Genomic DNA, 23232 nt, shown 5'->3' with positions numbered 1-23232 from the left:
TCCTCTTCCTACACACTGTCCCAAATTCAAATACCGTACCTTGCAACTCCCATTCATCTTCACTCAGCAATACTGTATCATCTGCAAACAGCAACACCGGAATCTTCCACATCTCACCCTCATTCATCAGAGCCACCCCCGCATCCACTGCCCTACCTTGCACCTCCTTTACAACCCCATCCATGTATACATTAAACAGCCATGGAGACATCACACAACCCTGTTTCAGTCCCACATTTAGATCAAAGAACTCAGCTCACCATCCACTTGCACCGTAGCCCTCGCTCCTTCGTATATGCTCTTTACAGCACTTAGCAATTTCTCCTCCACTCCATATATTCTAAATACCTTCCACATACCTTGCCTGTCTATTCTGCCATAAGGTTTCTCAAAGTCCATGAAGGCAGCATACACTTTCTTTCCCTTCCCGAGATACTTCTCCACTAAACATCTTAGAATAAATATCTGATCTACATACTCTTTTCCCTTCCTAAACCCCCCTTGTTCTTCTCCAACTAGCTCCTCTGTTACATGCCTAACCTTAACAATGAGTATATATTCTACCTTTCCAGTCACACTAAGAAGGCAAATACCCCTGTCGTTACCACATACTTCTCTCTTCCCTTTTCCTTTGTGTAAAGGAACAATTATACCTGATTTCCAGTCCTCTGGAACCCTTCCCTCTTCCCAAGCCAATCTACACAACTTCCACATCCACTCCAAAACAATCTCACCCCCATACTTCAGCATTTCACCACACACTCCCTCAGTTCCTGGGGCCTTTCCCATCTGATCTTCTTCATTGCTTCCACTGCTTCCACCCTACTGATCTCATCCTCCCTCCTCTCATCTCTTCTTCTCCCAACCATTCCCCAACCACTTGTACTCGCACTGCTCTCACTCTCTGCATTCAACAAATCCTCAAAGTGCTCCTTCCATCTCAGTTTCTCTCTCTTCTCCACCAACAATCTATTATTCCCATCTTTCACTCCTCTACTATTTCCCCTTGCACACTGTCTTACTTTCTTTACTTCCGTCCAAAACAATTTCCTACTGTCCCTCCATTTTACACTCAGATTTCTTCCAAACTCTTCATCTACTCTCCTCTTACTATCCTTCACCAACCTCTCCACCTCCCTTCACTTGCTCACATATACTGTATCTCTCTCTTCTCTCTCTCTCATCTTCTCCCCTACCTCTACTTGCTAGCCATTCACTATATGCCTTCGTTTGTTCCACAGCTCGTTTCTCCTCATCGTTCCACCATGCTGTCCCATGCACACCCCTGCATCTCCTCCTCACTCCACAAACCACCTCACATGCTATGCCTGTCTCTTCCGTGAACATCTTCCACTCCTTCCATCTGTACTAACTCATACCTTCCCAATCTTTATTCCACTATGCTCATATACTCTGCCATATTCTCACTAACTTGCAACTTCTCCACTCTTCCCACAGGTGCTGTTTCCTCCTTCCTTCCTCTTCGTCTCTTCACTCATTTTCTTTGCAGCCTTATCTTGGCTATCACTAAGTGATGGTCCGACATTCCATTCCCCCACCCTCTCGACACTCTTGCATTGAACACTTGTCTTCTCATTCGCTCATGCACACACACATAATCTATCATTGCCTTTCGTTCAACAAGTTCACCGTCCATCCTCCTCATGACTCTCCATGTATACCTGTGGATCACCTTGTGCCAAAGAAGGTGTTGACTATTGCCAACCCCTTACCAGCACAGATGCCCATCTACTTCAGCTGGCACACCCCACTGATCAACCACTCCATCCATTCGCACATTCCCAACTTGGCCATTGATGTCTTCAATCAAAAACACCCTATTGCTCCTCTCAAACTTGTCCATACATGCTTCTACACTTGCCCAAAACTCATCTTTCACTCTTGCCACTCGATCTTCTGTCGGTGCATACGCACATACAATCGCCCAAGCTTGTATACCTACTTTCATCCTCACCCATACAGTCCTTGCACCCACTGTTCCATACTCTCTTATATTCTCCTTCCACTTCTTACTTATCATCAGACACACTTCGTCACTTGCCCTCTCATTCTCATTAACTCCCACACATATTCCCATTCTCTCACCCTTTCACCTCACCATTTAGTTTCAGTCAGTCCACATACATCCATTCTAGCATTCTCAGTTACCTGAACAATCGCTCTCTCTTTCACTTCATAATTCACTCCTCTCACATTCCATGTCCCCACCCTCAGAATGTCCTTTGTCTGTTCCTTAGTTGTCAATGTACAGTCTGTCCTGGTCTGAAGCACTTCATTCATTTTTTCTTTAGTTCTTTTTATGGGGTGGGGCACTAACCTACCACCAACCCTTTTAGTCACCTCATACGACAAGCAGGGATACTGGGGGAGTAGTCTTGAATCCCCCCTACCCCCAGGGGGTAGATAAAACAATTTGACTGATAAAAAAACTGTCGTGTTTTGACATTAAACCAACCTATACCTAGCCAGCTTAGACCTTACACAAGGGTAACCTACCATAATACCTTACTTTGTCTTAGGGGATGACGAAGTTGCGACGTTACCAAGTCTTTTCTTGAGCCATTCGTTCTGATGTCACCAATATGACTGGATGACCAATTATTCATCCTCTCCCTGCTCTAGAGACCAGTATACATCTTCTTAGGAAGAGACTTTGATTGGTGATTTGAGTAAGGGACACCACCAGCTTCAAAACAGTGTCAGGTGGTATTGCTAGAATCATAGCATAAGTGAGAAAATGACGGTTTTCAAAATGGCCACCATCGGGGCCTTTCAGGACTATAAAGGCTTACACTTTCTAATAGAAATGTTGTACCTGAAAGCCTTCTATGGGGCTTTCAGGCACAGCCGACACGATGGTGCTTATAGGAAATAAATATGACCTTGGATAGTACCCGAAATCCAAGATGGCCACCATTCTGACCCTCCCCAAGCATGAAAGTTGTGTATCTTTTAAAAGAAACATCGTGACTAGCTAATTTTTATGTTAATTATGAGGTTTTCAGGCACTGCCAACAGGATAGTACCTTTAGTGGTTCGATATCACTACATTTGGTACCCAAAATTCAGGATGGCCACAAAAAAGAAATGAAAACATAAGCATAGAAAAGTATTTATTCAAGAACATTTCCTATTCATACTATCACATAATATAAAGCTCATTTCATGGAAATATGACTTTATCATGACTGAACGATGGTATTTTCACTTATTTTGACAAGCTGATTCTTGTTTATGACAAAAACTTACACAATTGACACCCGCCTTGCTGCACAAACATCTCAATGAGCCATACTTGCCCGTGCACATAGAAACAACTATCATTCTTTGTGGTAATGGATTCAGGCATTTTTCGGGTAGTAGGGTATCACTGTTTTTCACCCATCCATATTTGGTCGGGTCTGTGCCAGAGTGGGTAACATCAAGAAGGGATAGAACTTTATGGACAGAGTAAAATGTGGCCATGTGGCACTTGAAGTTGGTGGCAGGGCTTCCAATGACTTTGGTGTTGGAGCTCGCAGTTGGACTTCCACCCGAAGCTGATCAAACGTTCGCGATTCGGTTTTGCTCTTAACGGCAGCCCGCACCCGAACGAGATACTCCTCGGTTTTCAAAATCTCATCAGTGAGAGTGTTAGACACTGCAAAATCGGCCAAGTAATGCTCTGGATCACATGACAGAGACACACGTTTGGTTCCTATCTTACTCAATGCACCATTGCCAGTCAGTATAAGGACTTTAGATACTCCCTCTCCCAGCTTATCTGCGAGAGTGTGTAATGGTATATGACACCATCGCTCACCTGTGCCTAACTCTACCCACAATTCTTGGAGGCCTCCCTTACGAAAATGTTGAACATAATGAAGTAGACGAGCTACTGTGTCTGTCACTGGAAGTAGCAGCTGGCTACTTCCTCGATCCACCACCCATGCACAGTGCATCACTATGTAATCACTGGCTTCTTCTACATCACATGTCAATGCCTAAATAGGTTCTGTAGTTTCAGAAGGTGGTTGAGCAGACGGCCCTCCAGAGTGCAGCAACTCTGCTGGCACAACACCATCATCTGTAATGCATCCACCAAGTGCAACATCCAACTTCACCAGCTCAGGAGTTGAGACAAGATAACAAACGGGATGCTGTAGCATAGTTTTGTTGACCGAGGAGTTCCAGAAGTTCTTCTTTTGTTGGGGTATTGGGACACCTGCACTGAGCTCAGTGAGGTCAATGGATTCAATTCCACTGGCAAGACGTAGCCTTTCTCCTTACTTAATAGATGACTCTAAGTAGCTGTCAAACACGATATGGAGGCTGGACCGGAACAGACAGAGCTGCCTGCTAATAGCACACAATGGATTGCTCTTCTGAATGTTCCAAATGAAGCCAAGTTTCGAAAGGATGTATTTTTGACATGAAGTCCGGCATGAGAGCAGAACTCATCACCTGTTAAGCTTTTCTCCAGATCTGCAATAAGTGAACTTTTGTTGGGCTTGGTAGGAAGATCTCCTTTAAATAAAGATGAAACATGCAGGATATCTTGGGCAAAGATAGATTCAAGTTCCATGCCTTGCTCTTTCACAATTTCAGTGTCGCGCTGAGCCACTGCTACCTTTTTCAATGCAACAGCAAACGTTGCACTCTCATGAGTGGATTGTTTGCTGTCAAGTTGAGGTAATTTTCTCTTCGATATAGTGGTGGAGAATTTTTTTGTCTTTTTAACAAACCTCTTTCTCCGGATATCTCTTACCAGTTGATCGTCAATCACCTGCTTTTGGAGCAGCCGGACTACCACCTCATCCAATGCCAGTTGCTTAGTGATTAGATTGTGGAGTTTGATGGCAGGAGCCCTGATGATGTGGGTGTTACCCCTGTCTCGCACAAAGTCCAGGAGCTTTGAGACATTTGCATTCAGCTGATGAGCTTTGCATTCAGTAAGTTCATGATGAACCCTCGCTGATTCACTGTGTTTCATTAATGCGTCATTTACAATATCTCTGAAGTTATTTGAGATGATGAGAATTTCACGGAAAATGAGTTGCCACTCAACCATGGCCCTCAGACTTTTTGTTTGGGCAACAATGCCAACAGCACCTTTTGATGCCCTCTGGATGTTTTGTTCTAGTTTCATATCCGATGTAATGGTATTGAAGTAATCATCAACTCGATCCTTCACGACAAACTGACCACGCATGAATCACTGAAAAAACATTCAAATGAGTTGCTTCTTAGGCTTTCGTGGATTCAGGGTAGAACATACCATAACAAAAGTAATTGATGCTGTTGCTCTCTCGGATGATTGGCAGAGAAGCTTCCACGGCAGCCATGTGTAGAGGGAAATTCCCTTCTCGATCAGAGGCAATCACATGCTTGATGGTAGCAGCCATCCACTGAAACACTTGCAAGTACTGACACACCTCAGCTTTTGTACTGGGCCGTGGACGAGGTATCATGGTGCTGTGTGCGGATGGCTTGTGAGCAGTCTGGTCTCATTCTTGTGTCATCTCTTCATCAATGGGTTCTTTGGGAATGGTTGGTACGTTTCTTATATCAGTGTAACTCTTATAGCAGGAATAGGTATTTTGGTATCTGAACTCTGCATCCGGTCCAAGCAATCTTAACCTTTTATGAACTTCATCATTCTTCAAAGCTGCTACTTCACGGACACACTTCCCACCTATTGCACTCCCATAGAGTTTTTCGGAGGTCTTGCCTTTTTGTTGGCAGATGATGCACCTGTCTGGCTGAAAGGCTGGAGTTGGCTGGGAAATACATAAGTTAATTCCTGTATCTTCGCCCATACTGTAGGCTTGTTACAAAAGTAGACCACAGAATTCCCATCAATTAGGATTCCATTACCTGAAAAGACAGAGATGTGGATGTTAGTGACTATACTATTTACAAGTCAGTTTGGAGAAAATGAACGTCAATTAGGAGAAACAGAATCTGAATTTGAAAGAAGTGAAAATCAATTTGAAGAAAGCGAACATCGATTTAGAATAACAGAATCTCAATTCGGAGAAAGTAAATATCGATTTGGAAACCGGGAAACTGAATTTGGCGCACCAGAGTTCCAAATTAAGATTCACTTTTTCCAAATTGAGATCATTCTGTTAGTCCAAATCGACGTTCACTTTTTCCAAATTGATTTTCACTTGTTCCAAATTGAAGTTCAGTTGTTTCTAATCCAGATACTGTTGCTGTATATTGACGTTCATTTTCTCCAAATTAACTTGTAAATGATACAGAATAGAGTACCTAGTATAATTATGGAACAAATATATGGACTTTCAAGGTCTTCTTAACATCATGCTGCCAAGCAGACATTTACAAAAAAAAAAGAAGTACTGTAGTAATATCTAGAGAGGACTGCTTTATTCCAGTTATATCGAAAATTAGACAACTTTCTTGTTAGCTACGGATTTAAGAAGACCGTCAGCGTGAATTTCGGGTATTAAGCTTGATGATATCGAATCAGTAAAGGTACTATCGTTTCGGCAGAGCCTGAAAACCTCATAATTAACATAAACATTTTCCTGTCATGATGTTTCTTTCAAAAGATACATGAATTTCTTGTTTCGGGAGGATCCAAATGGTGGCCATCTTGGATTTCGGGTACTATGCAAGATCATATTTAATTCCTGCAAGCATCATCGTGTCGGCCGTACGTGAAAACCCCATAAAAGTCTTCCAGGCACAACATTTCTATTAGAATTGTCAGCCTTTATAGTCCTGAAAGGCCCCGGTGGTGGCCATTTTGAAAACCATCATTTTCTCACAGTATGCTATGATTCTAGCAATTCCATTAAACACTGTTTTGAAGCTGGCGGTATCCCTTTCTCAAATCGCCAGTCAAAGTCTCTTCCTAAGAAGATGTATACGGGTCTCTAGAGCAGGGACTGGATTGTACACGGAAAAAATAAAAAAATAATGCAGCCTAGGATCCTCGTCCCCCCCCCCCTTCCGACTGTCCACAAGAACAGAATGTATTTCATTCAAGTTATCACACGAGATGCTTGTGTGCTGACCAAAAATCCTAACAAGTATCGGAAAATGTTTCTTGTCTCTTTCCTGCGAGGTGTTTCTTCTATGCTGAATCAGATATTTCGCTCTGCACACCTCAGCGTAGAAACCTGTCGCATTTGCTCAGAATGTTCTTTTTTTTTTTTTTTTTTCTCAAACACTTTTCACTTAGGTGCCATTTCTCTGTTTCCTCATGAAATCGGTTTAAACGTGGCACAATGTTGCATGGGCAAATACCCTCAGATATTTTTATTATTATTTTTTTTTAAGGAGATATATTGGGTCATGACCACACAAATAAACAAATCTGGGGATACCGTTTTTGTATGTTCATTAATCCTCAAGGTTCTTTGCACGTCAGTGCACTGTAGCTGCGTGGAGACCATCCTGGGTTCTTTCGGGAATGTTGGAAGTCATTATCATGATTTAAGATCCTCGCCATACTGAAGTGTTTTATTAGGAATCACTTCAACCCCACTATAAGAGTTGTATCCAAAGCAAAGAATCATTCAAAGGCAGTATCAATCGATAGAAGTAAAGAGGTTGATGTACAATAATAGTTAACAGTTCCAGTTCAAAGCAGATTTCATCAGCTGAGTATACTCGTAAGTAGGCACAATATCAAGAATACGATAACTGCAACATCATGTTGAGAGATTTCCTAACTCACAGTCCTGACCTTCATGCTGAGCCAGACCGGAACTTTGGCGATGAAAGAGGCGGTCAGTTCACGGGCATTATCGGACAGCTGCAGAGGGAGGAGACTGACTTCAGCACAGTTATTGGTACCACACCAGGCAGACTAAAGGTCATCAATTTTCTAAGGTCAGGAGCTTGAAGGTTTAGTGGTTTATGTACACCACGTCAGTCGTGGTGGCATGGGAACACCTTATCATACCATCATCCAGCTGACGCCAGATAAATACCAATGTAGTTGTACCGAGTACTCTATAGCCTACTGAACCCAACTCAGGGCCTTTACTTTATTTGAATATTGACTTAGATTTTACTTAAACGATGGAAGCTTGCTGTATTAATGATGAAGGCGTATATTCGCAAACAATGATTTAGACCCATGGCCCAAACTCAACCCCATTATCTTGTCTGGTGGTGATTTCGAGTGAAATGAATCCTATGGTGGAATAATGTATAATGACGTGGAGGCAATTTGTTTCTCATCATCCATTTCCTGATTGTCTGGATTATATTATATAGACACAAAATTGTGAAACTTCAGCAAATAACCACAAAAGCCTAACTAGATTATTATAATCTAATTGGTCTAATAAAAATATATGTGCAAAAAATCAAATATTACACATAATATATTCAAGTGAACAACTGTGAAGAAAATGAGTAGGCTACAGGGCGAGCTAGGCACTTCTGCAAACTCTTCCGCAGACCGCAAATTCCGCAGTTATAGAAGTATGATTTCATTTGCCAATTTGCATTTGCAACAAATTCTACGCAATTTGCAGTTTTGCGCTTGCGGAAGCACTTCTCCAAACGCAAATCTGCCTGCGAACATCTGCGTGACATCTGCGTGTGGACTAGCCTGGCAGGAGGCGTCTGGGTGAGTTGCCGGCTTGCAGGCGCCGGCCGCCACTCCCGCACTGATGCCATGTGTTAAAAAAAAATTGTAAATATTGTATATGATAAATCCATCATCGGTATGATGTACTATATCATTTTTCATCATCATACATTTTGTACGATAATTTTACGATTCCTTCAAAGAGAGAGAGAGAGAGAGAGAGAGAGAGAGAGAGAATCTGTTTTTGATATTCACTGGCTTCATGCCAAGCTCTCAGGAAAGGAATGAAAATGGATATAAGACAAGAGGAGGCAACGTTCGTACTCGTGATTAAATAATAAAACATAACATCCTCATCGCAAGTCATATTCAGTGTTACATTGGAGGGTTCCTCACTACATTATCTTAATGATATTTTTGTGCTTTCTTGGAAGAGGGTAAGAAATAAGTATCGAAGGATGAAAGCCAGCAAAAATGTTTTTCCCCCAAAAAATAAAGAAAAATATAAAGTCTAATGAGGGATCAATTTATTTCCCTGATTTTTAGATGTTATTATGTACTGTATCCTATTGGTGTAAACTACATCGGTACTAGAAAGACATGTTTAGCATAGAAGCCAATAACAAAATGAAAAGTGCAAAGATGTGCTATGAAGCCTCCCAGTCCACCTAGAATATGACCTTTAGTCTAGATTTCAAATATGACAGACTTATAGCATTGCCAGTGCCAGTATTTCAATCTCAACAAAAATCATTAGGTAGATAAATAACAGATTAAACAAGAAATATACAAAATGAAACTGAACACAATTTTACCATTTTCCTAACCAGACAACCACCTTTCCCATGTGGTATCAATATAGATAGACAGACGGATAGATAGATATAATATATGCTGGAGTTGTCTCAGTTGTTGAAGATGTCTGACTGTGACTAAGAAGCGTTGAGCCGAGGGATAGAGGTGGACTGGTGTGTCAACTTGTCAAGTGTGAGCTGTGAAGTGTAGCAGTTTAACTCATGTACATACAGTAGTGAAAGATTTACCCTTGTTTTGTAGTAAAAACAGTCTAACACCAATAATTGAAATATATATCTTAGTTTTACTATAACTATAACTTTATACTTTATATCCCATTCATTACTATAGACAATATCCAGACTTCATAAAGTCACCCATTGTTAGTAGAACAGAGATAATAAAGACATAATTGTAATGGATGAGTAACTAGAGATGATTTTTAACCCCTTGATTATGAAAAATACAAGAAGCGGTGCCAAGGCAAAGTAAACCTATCCCCAGCAGCCATTTCGTTGCTGACTTATAAACATAACAGGATATCCAAATATGTCACATGTCAAATTTGGTGTAAATCGGATGTAAATTGACGATTTTATGCCCATTTGAAATTTTAGGCCCAACCCACATGACACTGACCCCCTTACCGCTGAGGGGTGACCCCCCTGAGGTAATGAGTCATGTTACAGGATGTGGATGTAAAAGATTCACCTTTAGGTTTTGGTTGCATGTCGATATGACGGATTTGAAAGGAGTTATGGCGAAACAACTTTTTTTTTTGGGGGGGGTGGCCTTCAGCCTGGGCCTAAAATTTAATCAGGTCATCAGAAGGTCAAAGCTTATCATCCCTGTAATTTTAGTCAAAATCGCACGAGTAGTTTTTGCATAAAATTGTTAACAGACAGACAGACACAAACAGACAGACAAACCGAGTGAAAACAATACCCTTCCATCAGCCCCTCCGTGAGTTCAAGCTGGCCTGATCTACTTTGTTTGATATTAAGAGATCCGGAGACAAACTCATGCAGTACACGGCTGACTTCTCGTCGAAAAGCAAACGCAACATGGAGAGGAAGATGATGTTTACTCCCAAGTTTCCTGAAGTCGACCACTCCACGTTGATTTGGTATCAACAGCAACGTGCTGCTGGTGTGGTGGTACATGGTACGGAGCTGAAGGCTGCTGCTGAGAAGTTCGCAATGCTTCACGATGCCCTAGACTTCAAGGCATCCGAAGGGTGGCTCTTCACGTTCAAGTTACGACATGGCCTTACCAACTGTAAGTCTCATGGTGAAGCTTTGGATGCCAATGAGGATGGAGTAGAGGAGTTTTGGCACAAGGTGAATGGCTTGATCAATAGGGAGGGCCTCACTCTCAGTCAAGTTTACAACACTGACGAAACTGGTTTATTCTATCGCTCTTTGCCTATGAACACTCTAACCGAGGAGAAGGAGAAGCATGTACCTGGCCGCAAGCTCTCCAAGCAACGGATATCTGCTTTGTGTTGTGCCATTGCTAACGGCATGCACCGGCTTAAGCCCATTATTGTTGGCTGTGCAAAGCAGCCTGGGTGTCTTTGTGGGGTGATGGATGTCCTCCCTGTCGTCTGGTACCATTCCTTGAAGGCATGGTTCACAGCCCAGAGCTTACTGTATATATATATATATATATATATATATATATATATGTACAGTATATATACAGTAATCCCTCCAATATCCGATGTAATAGGTCCATAGGCAGGTCCGGATAGTGGTCCTGTCCGGATATTGGGCCCCAGCTTATGGACTTGTATTTATGGACCCTAACTCAGAGAAACACCTATACAACTCCCTCTGGACATGCACAGCACCTATTTAAGACCCAAATCACACCAATAAGGGACATAAAAGACTGAAATAAATGCAAAAGAACCATAAAATGAGGTTTTAGAGGTGAGTTTATACAATATTAAACATTCTGGGTACTTACAAGTCCCTGGCACCTGGACTGGTTTGGACTGCCAGTTTGCAGTCCACAGTTAATCCTCTGCACTCTAAATTCTAATTTCTTAACACTGCACAACACTGTAAATTCCTGTGTGTTCTAGTGGCAAGGTATTGCAGTTTATTCACTGTTTATTCAGAAAAAACAAGCACCTGTGGCTTGCACTGCTATGAGCATCTGCTCTCGATCGGAGTTAAGCTGTGACTGTTGATGATGGCAGGGTAACAGAGTTGCCAGATCGCAATGGCCACATTACCAATCTCCTCAACTTTCATTACCAAATTTAACTTTTCATTACCAAATTCATAAAGCTGGCATTTATTCTTCAATAATTATATATACAAGTGGAAATACATGTAATCACTCTCCTTATAATTAACACCATTGTTGATTATTTTCACGCTATGTAGGGTAGCAGATTAATCTGAGAGAACAAACAATCCACCATCTCCATCCTGTGTATCCTCATACATGTGAAAAATCAATTTGGTAATGCATTATTCTGATTCATTACCAAACGAATTTTTCATCACCAAATTGGCCCACACTTGGTAATGAAAAATACCAAATGGCAACCTTGACAGGGGAGGGGGGAGGGGGGAGGAAGGAAGGGGTGAAGGGACCATGGTGTAACAGCTATTCGGCGCCAGGCAGCAATTTCAAATTACGGGTGGGAAAAAAGTCAGATTTTTTTCAAATTTTTTGCGGTTTTTGGCCCATTTTGGGAATATTGGATCCCAGGATGATTATGTCCGGTTAGTGGGGATGTTCGGATATTGGGCGTTCGGATATTAGAGATTACTTATATATATATATATATATATACAGTATATATATATATATATATATATATATATATATATATATCTGGCAGAGTAACATTCAGCTTCTTAACACCTTAACCGCGAGGCGTCACTTTAGAGATGCTCAGGAGCAAGGGATCATATCGTGGGGCATCACTTTTGTGATTCTGTGTTATTTTGAATTTGCCCGGGCTTTCAAGTGGTGGCTTGTATCATCTATCAGTACTACCAGTTTCCAGCTATACTCAGTTCTGCTAATGTCACCTGTACTCCCATCCTATCCATCTATCTATCTATAACCCGACGCCCTAATCTTGCAAAGGGTGGCCGCAGACAAAACGCCTCCAAGTCGCTCTGTCACCCATCATTTGACTACCCTCCCTCCAGCTCATCCCCCCCTCCCTCATATACCTCTCAACTCCATCCCTTCACCTCATCCTCGGTCTGCCCCTCCCTCTCCCTCCCTCCACCTCACCTACATACACCCTCTTAGTCAGTCTTTCATTCTCCATTCTCTCTACATGTCCAAACCACCTCACTGTATTTCTCCTAATCTTCCCCACCACATCCACATCCACCCCACAACGTTCCTTCACTTCTTCATTCATCAACCTGTCCCTCCATGTCGCTCCACAGGCTCCTCTCAAGTAACTCATTTCTACTGCTCTCACTCTTGACTTGTTCCCCTCTTGCAGGGTCCATGCCTCGCTTCCATACGTCAGTGTAGGGTTTACAATACTATCATGCAGTGACTTCTTAACTTCCATACTCACCTCCCTATTCCTCATCACTGCTTTCAGTGAACCAACAACCTTCCTTCCCTGCTGTACCCTTTCATGCACTTCATCCCCCAAAGTTCCATCCTTACTCATCACACTACCCAAGTACTTGAATGCACTCACATTCTCCATATCCTCACCATCCAACCTTACTGTACATTCTGTGACTTCATTCCTCTCAAACACCAAAATTTTACTTTTGTTTACATTAACTTTCAGCTTTCTCCTCCTACACACTGTCCCAAATTCATTCACCAAACCTTGCAACTCCCATTCATCTTCACTCAAAAATATTGTATCATCAGCAAACAGCAACACCGGAATCTTCCAAATCTCACCCTCATTCAACAAAGCCACCCCCACCACTGCTCTACCTTGCACCTCCTTTACAACCCCATCCATGTATATATTAAACAGCCATGGAGACATTACACAACCCTGTTTCAGTCCCACACTGAGATCAAAGAACTCACTCAGCTCACCATCCACTCGCACCGTAGCCCTAGCTCCTTTGTACATACTCTTCACAGCACTCAACAATTTCCCCTCCACTCCATATATTCTTAATACCTTCCACATACCTTGCCTATCTATTCTGTCATAAGCTTTGTCCAAGTCCATGAAGGCAGCATACACCTTCTTTCCCCTCTCTAGATACTTCTCCACTAAACATCTTAGAACAAATATCTGATCTACACACCCTTTTCCCTTCCTAAATCCCCCTTGTTTTTCTCCAACTAGCTCCTGTGTCATATGCCTAACCCTATCAGTGAGTATTCTACCATATATTTTACCAGTCACACTAAGAAGGCAAATACTCCTATAGTTACCACATACTTCTCTCTCCCCCTTTCCTTTGTATAAAGGAACAATTATACCTGATTTCCAGTCCTCTGGAACCCTTCCCTCTTCCCAAGCCAATCTACACAACTTCCATATCCACTCCACAACAATCTCACCCCCATACCTTAGCATTTCACCACACACTCCATCAATTCCTGAGGCCTTTCCCAACTTGATTTTCTTCATTGCTTCCACTACTTCTGCCCTACTGATCTCTTCCTTCCTCCTCTCATCTCTTCTTCTCCCAGCCATTCCCCAACCACTTGTACTCGCACTGCTCTCACTCTCCACATTCAACAAGTCCTCAAAGTGCTCCTTCCGTCTCCTCAATTTCTCTCTCTTCTCCACCAACAATCTATTATTCCTATCTTTCACTCCCCTACCATTTTCCATCTCACACTGGCTTACTTTCTTACCTCCTTCCAAAACAATTTCTTACTCTCCCTCCATTTCACACTCAGATTCCTCCCAAACTCTTCATCCACTTTCTTCTTACTCTTCTTCACCAGTTTCTTCACCTCCCTTCTCCTGCTCACATACAGTATACCTCTCTCTTCTCTCTCTCATCATCTCCCCTAACTCTACTAACTAACCATTCACTACATGCCTTCTTCTTTTGTTCTACAGCTCGTTTCACCTCATCATTCCACCATGCTGTCCCTTGCACACCCTTTCATCTCCTCCTCAGTCCACAAACCACCTCTCACGCTGCGCCTATCTCTTCCGTGAATATTTTACATACGTCTTCCACCCCTTCCATCTGCTCTAGCTCATACCTTCTCAATCTTTCTTCCACTATGCTCTTATACTCTGCCATTGTCTCACTACCTTGCAAATTCTCCACTTTCCTCACAGGAGCTGTTTCCTCCTGTCTTCCCCTTCGTCTCCTCAACCATTTACTTTGCAGCTTTACCTTGGCTATCACCAAGTGATGGTCCGAGACTCCATTTCCCCGCCCTTTCCAAACTCTTGCATCCAACACTTGTCTTCTCATTCGCTCATCCACACACACATAGTCTATTATTGCCTTTTGTTCAACAAGTTCACCATCCATCCTTCTCATTACTCTCCATGTATACTGGTGGATCATCCTATGCCGAAAGTAGGTGTTGGCTATTCCCAACCCCTTACCAGCACAGATGTCCACCAAAGCACTACCATTCCCATCTACTTCAGCTGGCACACCCCACTGACCAACCACTCCATCCACTCGAACATTCCCAACTTTGCCATTCATGTCTCCAAGCACTTTCTTGCTCCTCTCAAATTTGTCCATACATGCTTCTACTCCTGCCCAAAACTCATCTTTCACTCATGCCGCTCGGTCCACTGTCGGAGCATACACACATACAATCGCCCATGCTTGTATACCTACTTTCATCCTCACCCATACAATCCTTGCACCCACTGTTCCATACTCTCTTATATTCTCCTTCCACTTCTTGCTTATCATCAGACATACTCCCTGTCTTGCCCTCTCATTCTCATTGACTCCCGCACATATACCTAAACCATATTCCCATTCTCTCACCCTTTCACCTCGCCATTTAGTTTCAGTCAATCCACATATATCCACTTTTGCATCCTCAAGCACCTGAACAATCTCTCTCTCACTTCATCATTCACTCCTCTCACATTCCAAGTTTCCACCCTCAGAATGTCCTTTGTCCGTTCCTTAGTCATCAGTGTATGGTCCATCCTGGTCCGAGGCACTTTATTCGCTTGTTTAGTTAGGTTTTTTCACGGGGTGGGGCACTAACCCACCACCAACCCTTTTAGTTGCCTCGTACGAAAAGCAAGGATACTGGGGGAGTATTCTTGAAACCCCCCTACACCCAGGGGTTATTGACAATTTAGCCATTTCTCTCCTGTCCTTGACTCCCCTCCTTACCTCCCCTCAAAAACCCTCTCCTCCCGCCTGACCAGCTACCCTGCGCTACACAAATCCTGAACGGATTTTTCCACTCATTTTATCCATTGAAATGTGCCCTTTGCCCTATTCTTATACCAAATAATATATAAAAGAAAGAGAAAAGGTAATTGATACTGCCATCAATCTGGAATGGGCTAATTATCACCTGGCAACACCTCACGTGCACTCGTTCAGTAATTTTCCCTGTTTAGTTCCCCTTGAAATATGCCGTACAACCTGTTCTCATAATTAAAATATATATAAGAAAGGAAGGGAGAAGCCTAAGAGATGTTTACATTCACCTGGAACTACCTAATCTATTATTGTATTGTCTAGATTTCCTGCCAATCATTTCATAGTGTATATATAAGCAGCTGTCACCATGCTGACACTGGCAACCCTTCACTGCCCCTAGGCCACAGCATTCAGTTTACTGTCATCTTTCAAGGTGAAACCACGTCGGATTTGCGCCTGTCCAATTCCGCCGCTTTTTAGCCCCATGCAAAGGGCCCTGTGACCTCTACCCCTATTAAACCTCGTGTGGGAGGGGGTAAAGGGCTAAGCGACTCTGCTGTGGAACGTGAACTGGCTAATTTATCAATGATAATGATGGATAATGACTACGATCTTTTTGATTACCCTAAAACAGTGCAAATGGAAATGTAAATAATATGTAAATAATGTGTAAACAGCAAGTGAAAGCACTGAATGTAAATATAACTGAACAGTGGAAAATAGTTTTATAAGTTACTGCAAGTGACAGTGCATAACATAGTGTAAATAAAATAGAAATGTAAATAATGTAAATACAATAGAGAATGTAAATAGAAATGTAAATAAGTAGTAATATAAGAATACGAGTATAAATAATAGGAGTAATGAAAGTGAAAGTGAAAGTTTCGCTCTAGCATGTATAACTACTGGGAGTAATGAAAGTGAAAGTGACTGCGTCGCCCTCTGTGCTAGTTTACAGAACGAGAAGATGAATGCCTGGAGTGAAAATAAACTACTAGTACTGAAAGAAACTTATAGATAAATATTGTATATATAAATAAGTGTAATAAAGTACTAGGAATATAAAGTGTGAGTGCGTTTATAAATAATAAATGATAGCTCTGCCTCAGAATTACATTGGGGAACCCAGCACGGGAGGAAAGCTTGAATGCGCTCGTAATTTACATTGCTTTCACACTGTTTTTCTTTTTTTTAATATGGATTCCAAACTACTTGAAATTCATAGAATACTGTTTTTAGTTATAATATCAGGCAGTAGTAACCATATTACGGGGAACTGGGAAGTGTAAAGTGGAGACTTTGTTACCCAACTTCAGAAGTCTCCACAAGTCCTACGGCAGAAGAAGAAGGCTCAACAAACATCCCAGGAGAAAGCTGAAGGTATGCACCATATGCTTATTTAATTATAATATTCTAGGACTAATAAATGATTTTTGGCAAATATCTTTTAAAAGTCAGTTGGAGCGCGAATATCCCCACGAGACACGCACAACACACTCCCAACAACCCCGCGTTTAACCCGCCCCATCCCGACGTTTTCTGGGCAGTGGTAAGCCCCAGTCCCAACATTTTTGGACCTTTTTATTTTTTTTGGCTCAAACATCCGCTTTTGGTGAGAAACATCGAAAATTCATAGAGAAATCGCTCACCTGAGGTTTAAAATACTCGATCCAGGTAGGAGTACCTCCTTACCTTACAGGGTTTTCTATCAGGCTGGCTCAAAGAAAACGAGTTCTATAGGAGGATAACTATTCTACACCACTCATAAACGGTAATTATTTATTTATTTGGTACGAATTTATATGTAGTATGAGAGTATATTGGTTTTCAAACGGTAATATAGGGATTATAAGCATTGTTTCACTCACTAACTCATCACCATTCCTGACCTTTTTTTGCCACATTACCTGATCATCATTTCTGACTGTTTCTTCCTCTAATGTTTGTCCTCCACATTGTCATCGATTGGGGAAACACTCTGGCCCTGAATTTCGTACCGTGGCATGACATGGCTTTACTGGCCAGGTCACTGATAACAGGTGAATTGCTGAGAAAAGGTCATGCAGGGGAGGGAGGAGGTCATGCTGGGTAACGCATTGTCCCTGCCTGGCATCTTGTAGAGGAAGGTGTCCCGTGTATACGTGCCAAAAATCACTTGCGAAAATTGAAAATTGTGCAAATTAGGGACCTTGCAATGTTGCCGCATTAATTTATGTCTCCGGGATATGAGTGCACATCATGTGAGGACGTGAATTCACGTCTCCAGGACGAGGCGGGTTAAGGGGTTAAACCTATCCCATACTTCACAATGAACAAGATAAAATTCGCAAAATTACTTCATACAAGCAGGTGAAAGCTAAAACAGAGGAGCAAGAAAACATAACTCTAAGAAATAACCATATTCCCCCCCCCCCAAAAAAAAAAATCAGTGGTGCTGAAATGGCCTGAAATGACTAGATAAGTGTGTTGTGAACAAAATCAGTATATAATTTGGGAGGTTTAAAAAATGATTTTTTTTTTTTTCACATTTTTTTACGTTTATTGTGTTAAAGCAAGTATCGAGTCTTTTTTTTATTGTCTGGGTGGTTTAGTTTGTGTCCAAAGAGAGGCAAGAGATAGCATTTTAAACTCTACTGAGATAAGTGTCCTCCTTTATGTGTACAGGCTGAACCCCAACGGCCCACATAGAGCTGGCCATCGTCGCCAACCTACTTGTTTAATAAATATTGTCAGTCACAGAAGAACTGTACTATTAGAAGCATATTCACATAGCTTAACAACGTTCTGCCTTTAATTTGTTATTTTCGTTTGATTCGTCTTAATACCTTCAAGGAATTTCTGATTAACTTGGTGTTCATTATAAGCAAAACATGGAAACACAATCTGTTTCTGTATGATTCCATATTAGATCCACTTCAGCACCGACGCTTCTCCTCAGAGGAAGAGAGAGCCAGAATTAACCTTTCCTTATTGTGGCACTGTGCATTGGAGAATCATTATTATTATCATCATCATCATTAGTAGTAGTAGTAGTAGTAGTAGTAGAGTAGTAGTAGGAAATGTAGTGCAAATGAACATGAAAGTACAGTGAGTCCTTGATACATGAAAGGCATAGGGACTAAAAAAAACTTTCGTAATTCGAAATTTCGTATATCAGAACGATTTTCCCCATTGAAATACACATATCAATGGGGGGATGCATCCCAGGACCCCGTTGGACCCCCACCTAAACTTCACCCCCCTCTATTAAAAAGTAAGCAATATCTGTATACAATTGTAGAGAAGGAGGTGGCCATATTCTTGTACATCTTCTTTTTCTTCGTCACAGTTCCAGTGGTGGAAACAGCAAGGCCTAAAGCATGTCCAATCTCTGAGACTCCCTGCCCCTCCTCATGGGGTCTTATAATTTCCAATTTCCTTTTCAGAATTAGAGTACGGTGCAGCTGCTTCTTTGCAGCGGGCTTCCCCAATGCTGGAGATGATGCAGGGTGCTTGGGAGGCATGGCGAAACTATACAAAAAGGTGAAGGGCTGCGAAAATATCCTCACATACAGTGAGGCTGTAAGAAGAGGAGGGATGAGGACTCAACTGAGAAGCCCATGAAAATATGTGTACCAGAGAGGGGTTAGTTCGTTTTCTCATGGCAAGCAAGTGCAGCGCTATGCACCGTGCCCATTTTGAATTTTTCATACAGTATTCCATTAACCCCTTCATAGTTGCCGGCCTTGAACAATACTTCACTGTTTCGGTGTGAATGACATTGAGCTAGGGCATTATAAAAAACTGCGAACAATTACGGGAAGGGAATGAAAGTCATTGGTGTGTGTACATGACCTTACTCTACCATCCCATCAGTCAGGCGTTCTCTTCGCTCCACGCCGATGTTTACATGCTTATGTTACATGCGCCCTAATTTTGAGTAAGCTTCAGCAAGAGAACATAATTTACCACCCTCAAAATAGTCAGAAAAATATAGAAGACAAGTTAGAGGAATATGAACTGAATCGGTATGGTCATTAGGCTGTATGCTTACACGAAAGATTATGGGTTGTACAATTTTAAGAGACGATATGGAACAAAAATATTTGGTAATCAGAAAAAAGTTACTCTTTTGTCCCACATGTTCTCGTAGGTTAGCATTCAGTTCCACATTCTTTGTTCGGTATCACTCTTCCCAACATATTTCGGACCGACTAAGCACAGTTATTTCTGCTCCTTAGAGTTAGTGTACATTTACTGCTCATTCTTTAGTTTGTTCTTATGTGTATGAGTGAAAGAGAGAGGACTGATACAAACAATAATGTATTCCATTATTGCTTTCATAGCTGCTGGCCTTGAATAACGCCTTACCATACTGGTGTCAGTGACGTTGAGTTAGGGTGAGCTAAAAAAAACTGCGAGCAATTATGGGAAGGGAATGAGGGTCACTGGTGTGTTTACATGACCCTACTCTACCACTTCAAGCAGTCTGGCGTTCACAGTTCACTTCGTCACAGATGTTTTCGGCCGATGTATAGATGCTGATGTAACACGCATCCTAATTTTATTAAATTTTACACGAATCTTAGGAAATCACAGGATGGGTTTAGGGGAAAGTATAATTTAAAAAAAATTCAGGTGTGCCAGACGAGTCTTTTCACATATGTAAGAAAAAAAAATTGATTTTAGAACTTTGAAAAAATGGTCCCCACGTCGACGAAGGGAGCACGCAAATATCTGAACCCACAGCCATTGAGGGGGCTAAACATACGTTTTACTTCAAGCAGTAAAAGCACCTTACCAAATTAGTTCTTCCTGATAGTCTGTTATATTTTTCAGATTATTTCTGGGTTGGTAAATACAGTAAACGTTTCTTATTAAATCTGTTTCCCCATCATTTTTAGCTGTTCTGGTGTGACAACTCTTGTTTATTTCGTTAACATAATGGGAGCAAGGACTGTTCTTCCCTAAATGTTTAACTAAACCTGGCCTAACCGAGCTTATCTGTACCTAATAATTTTAACCTATCCTAACCTCCAGTTGGGAAATTGGGAAACGATATCCACCTTTGAGCACGTTGAGTTTCTTCCACTGTGCTCGAAACGATCGTAGGGGAAAGTGACGATAATAACGGGGAGGAAGTTTTTCAGCAAGAAAAAGTAATTTGCCAAACTGAAAGTTATCAGAAAATTACAGAAACAAACTGGAGGATTATGCACTAAATTGGTAAGGTCTTTCTGCTGCTTCCAGTGTACAATGAAAGACACATGTATCTTCCCAAAGTCTGACGAATATAGCGTGGAAAAATCGAACCATTTGAAACACACACTAGTAGAAACAGGGTTTTCATTGTATTTTGCCTGGCGTAAATTTTCTTCAGACTGAACTGGGAAGATAGTTGTGTCTTTCATTGTACATTTACCAGAAAATAAATCAATCGAACTACTGTATTTCCAATTTCCTCTCAAGAGTGAGAGTACGATGCTGTTTCTTCTTTGCACCTGGTTCCTCAGATCCTGGAGATGATGCAGGGCGCTGGGGAGGCATGGTGAAAATACGTAACGTGAAGAACAACAAAAAACAGCGTAACGCACAGCAAAGCTGAGAGGAGAGGACGGACGTGACTCGACTGGGAAGCACGTGAAAATGTGTTTACCAGAGAGGGGTTGGTTCGTTTTCTCGCCACAAGCAAGCACAGCGCTGTGCAGAGGGCCCATTCTGAATTTTACGTATTTCCTCTCGTATCATTTTTCGTACCATCGAGACAGATACTTTCGTAATGTGGAAAATGTCCTACATTTATCGCTTTCGTACCATCGGAAATTCATACTTCAAGTTTTTTATTTCAAGGACTCACTGTATTGTTCTGCTTCTATTTATTTGTGATTATGTCATCCAGAGAACTGACAGGTTTGAACATAAGGAGGCACGTGAAAGGACACAAATGCCCGGCCTGAGCTTAACCCGTCACGTCCTGACCGATTTTCTACCACTGACTCCCCCCAGTCCCGACCAATTTTGAAAAAAAAATTTTTGGCTCAAACCTCCGCTTTTGGTGAGAAACATCGAAAATTCATAGAGAAATCGCTCACCTGAGGTTTAAAATGCTCGATACAGGTAGCAGTGCCTCCTTACCTTACTGTACTGGGTTTTCTATCAGGCTGGCTCCAAAGAAAACGAGTTCTATGGGAGGGTTACTATTCCACACCACTCATAAACGGTAATTATTTATTTATTTGGTACGAATTTATATGTAGTACGACAGTATATTGGTTTTCAAACAGTAATATGGGCATTATAAGCATTGTTTCACTCACTAACTCATCAATATACTTGACCTTTTTTGGCGACATTACCTGATCATCATTTCTAACTGTTTCTTCCTCTGATGCTATGTAAACTTTGTCCTGCACATTGTTATCGATTGGGAAATCACTCTGGCCCTGAATGTCTTTATTGGCCAGGTCACTAGTAACAGGTGAATTGCCAAGACAATGGCATGCGGGGGGGGGGGAGGTCATGCTGGGTAAGGCATTATCCCTGCCTGGCATCTTGTAGAGGAATAGAGGAAGATGTCTCATGTATACGTACCAAAAAATCATGCACAAAAATTGAAAATTGTGCAAATTATGAACCTTCCAATTGCGCGACGTACCAGTACGTCGATGGGTCTAGCTATGACAAAATGTTGCGACGTACCCATTCATCGATGGGATGCCTTGGGTTAAACTGTAATATTGGGGCACGCGCACTACAAAATGGGTTCACTACCACTGATCCACCACTTTGTGCTAATGACTGTTTGGAATCTCTCATCTAATCCTTTACTGCCCCGTCAGGAGAGTAAGAGTCCTAACCTAGGCTTCGTAGTCCTTGTATTCAAGGGATGATTTACTTGTTGTTCTTCCCTCAGTGGCATTATTTGAGCAATAAACCAAAGCTACTGTTCGGATTTAGCTCTTACTGACCACATCCGGCTGAAATGCCATAACCCTAAAAAAAGGGCATCCTGTGGCTATATGGCTGCTACCCAATGGAGTACATGGTTTCCTGGTCTACTAGAAATCATTTGGTTTTTCATACAGTGTAGAGTAGGGTTTGTCAAAAAATTTGAATTCAACAAACATGGATATTCTGATGTCCCAAACACCATATTCACATATCATAACTGTTCAGTATTATTGAAAATTGGCCAACGATCCTCCAGCAACATTATGCTTGCACCGAATGAGTGCAGTAATAATTTAGCAATAATACAAACTCTGGCAGCTTTGACATTGACGATACTGATTTTGTCAGCTTTGTTACCGGTTACACAAACGAGCTGTGCTTGTCAGTTGTTAGTTTTAACTTTTTGCATTCATTTATACCCTGTGTTGGAATGATGGCTATCTGCAGCACGAGAGAAATAGTCAAAGATTCTGTATTTGGTTTACCCAGTAGTCCTGCACTGCATCAACTACCTACATGCAAAGATGTCAGTAGAGAATACTTGGAACACAAAATGACATATTATCAAACACACAAGCATAATATAACACAATA

General features: G+C 41.7%; 1 protein-coding gene across 1 annotated transcript in view; it reads left to right on the top strand.

Annotated features, from left to right (window-relative positions):
- The window catches only part of LOC145397151 (glutamate receptor ionotropic, delta-1-like), a 63943-nt gene that overhangs the window by 3043 nt on the left and 37668 nt on the right, over positions 1-23232 (top strand). The window contains exon 4 of the mRNA XM_080270348.1: positions 7714-7866. Within this exon, the coding sequence (XP_080126474.1) occupies positions 7714-7866 (153 nt within the window). The remainder of the gene's footprint in view (positions 1-7713; positions 7867-23232) is intronic.

This window comes from Coenobita brevimanus, chromosome 40 (assembly GCF_032717465.1).
Source record: "Coenobita brevimanus isolate Jiangsu-jjx chromosome 40, ASM3271746v2, whole genome shotgun sequence".
In the NCBI taxonomy this organism is placed as follows: domain Eukaryota; kingdom Metazoa; phylum Arthropoda; class Malacostraca; order Decapoda; family Coenobitidae; genus Coenobita; species Coenobita brevimanus.
The sequence above is the reverse complement of the archived record's forward strand: the minus strand, read 5'-3'. Positions and strand labels throughout refer to the sequence as shown.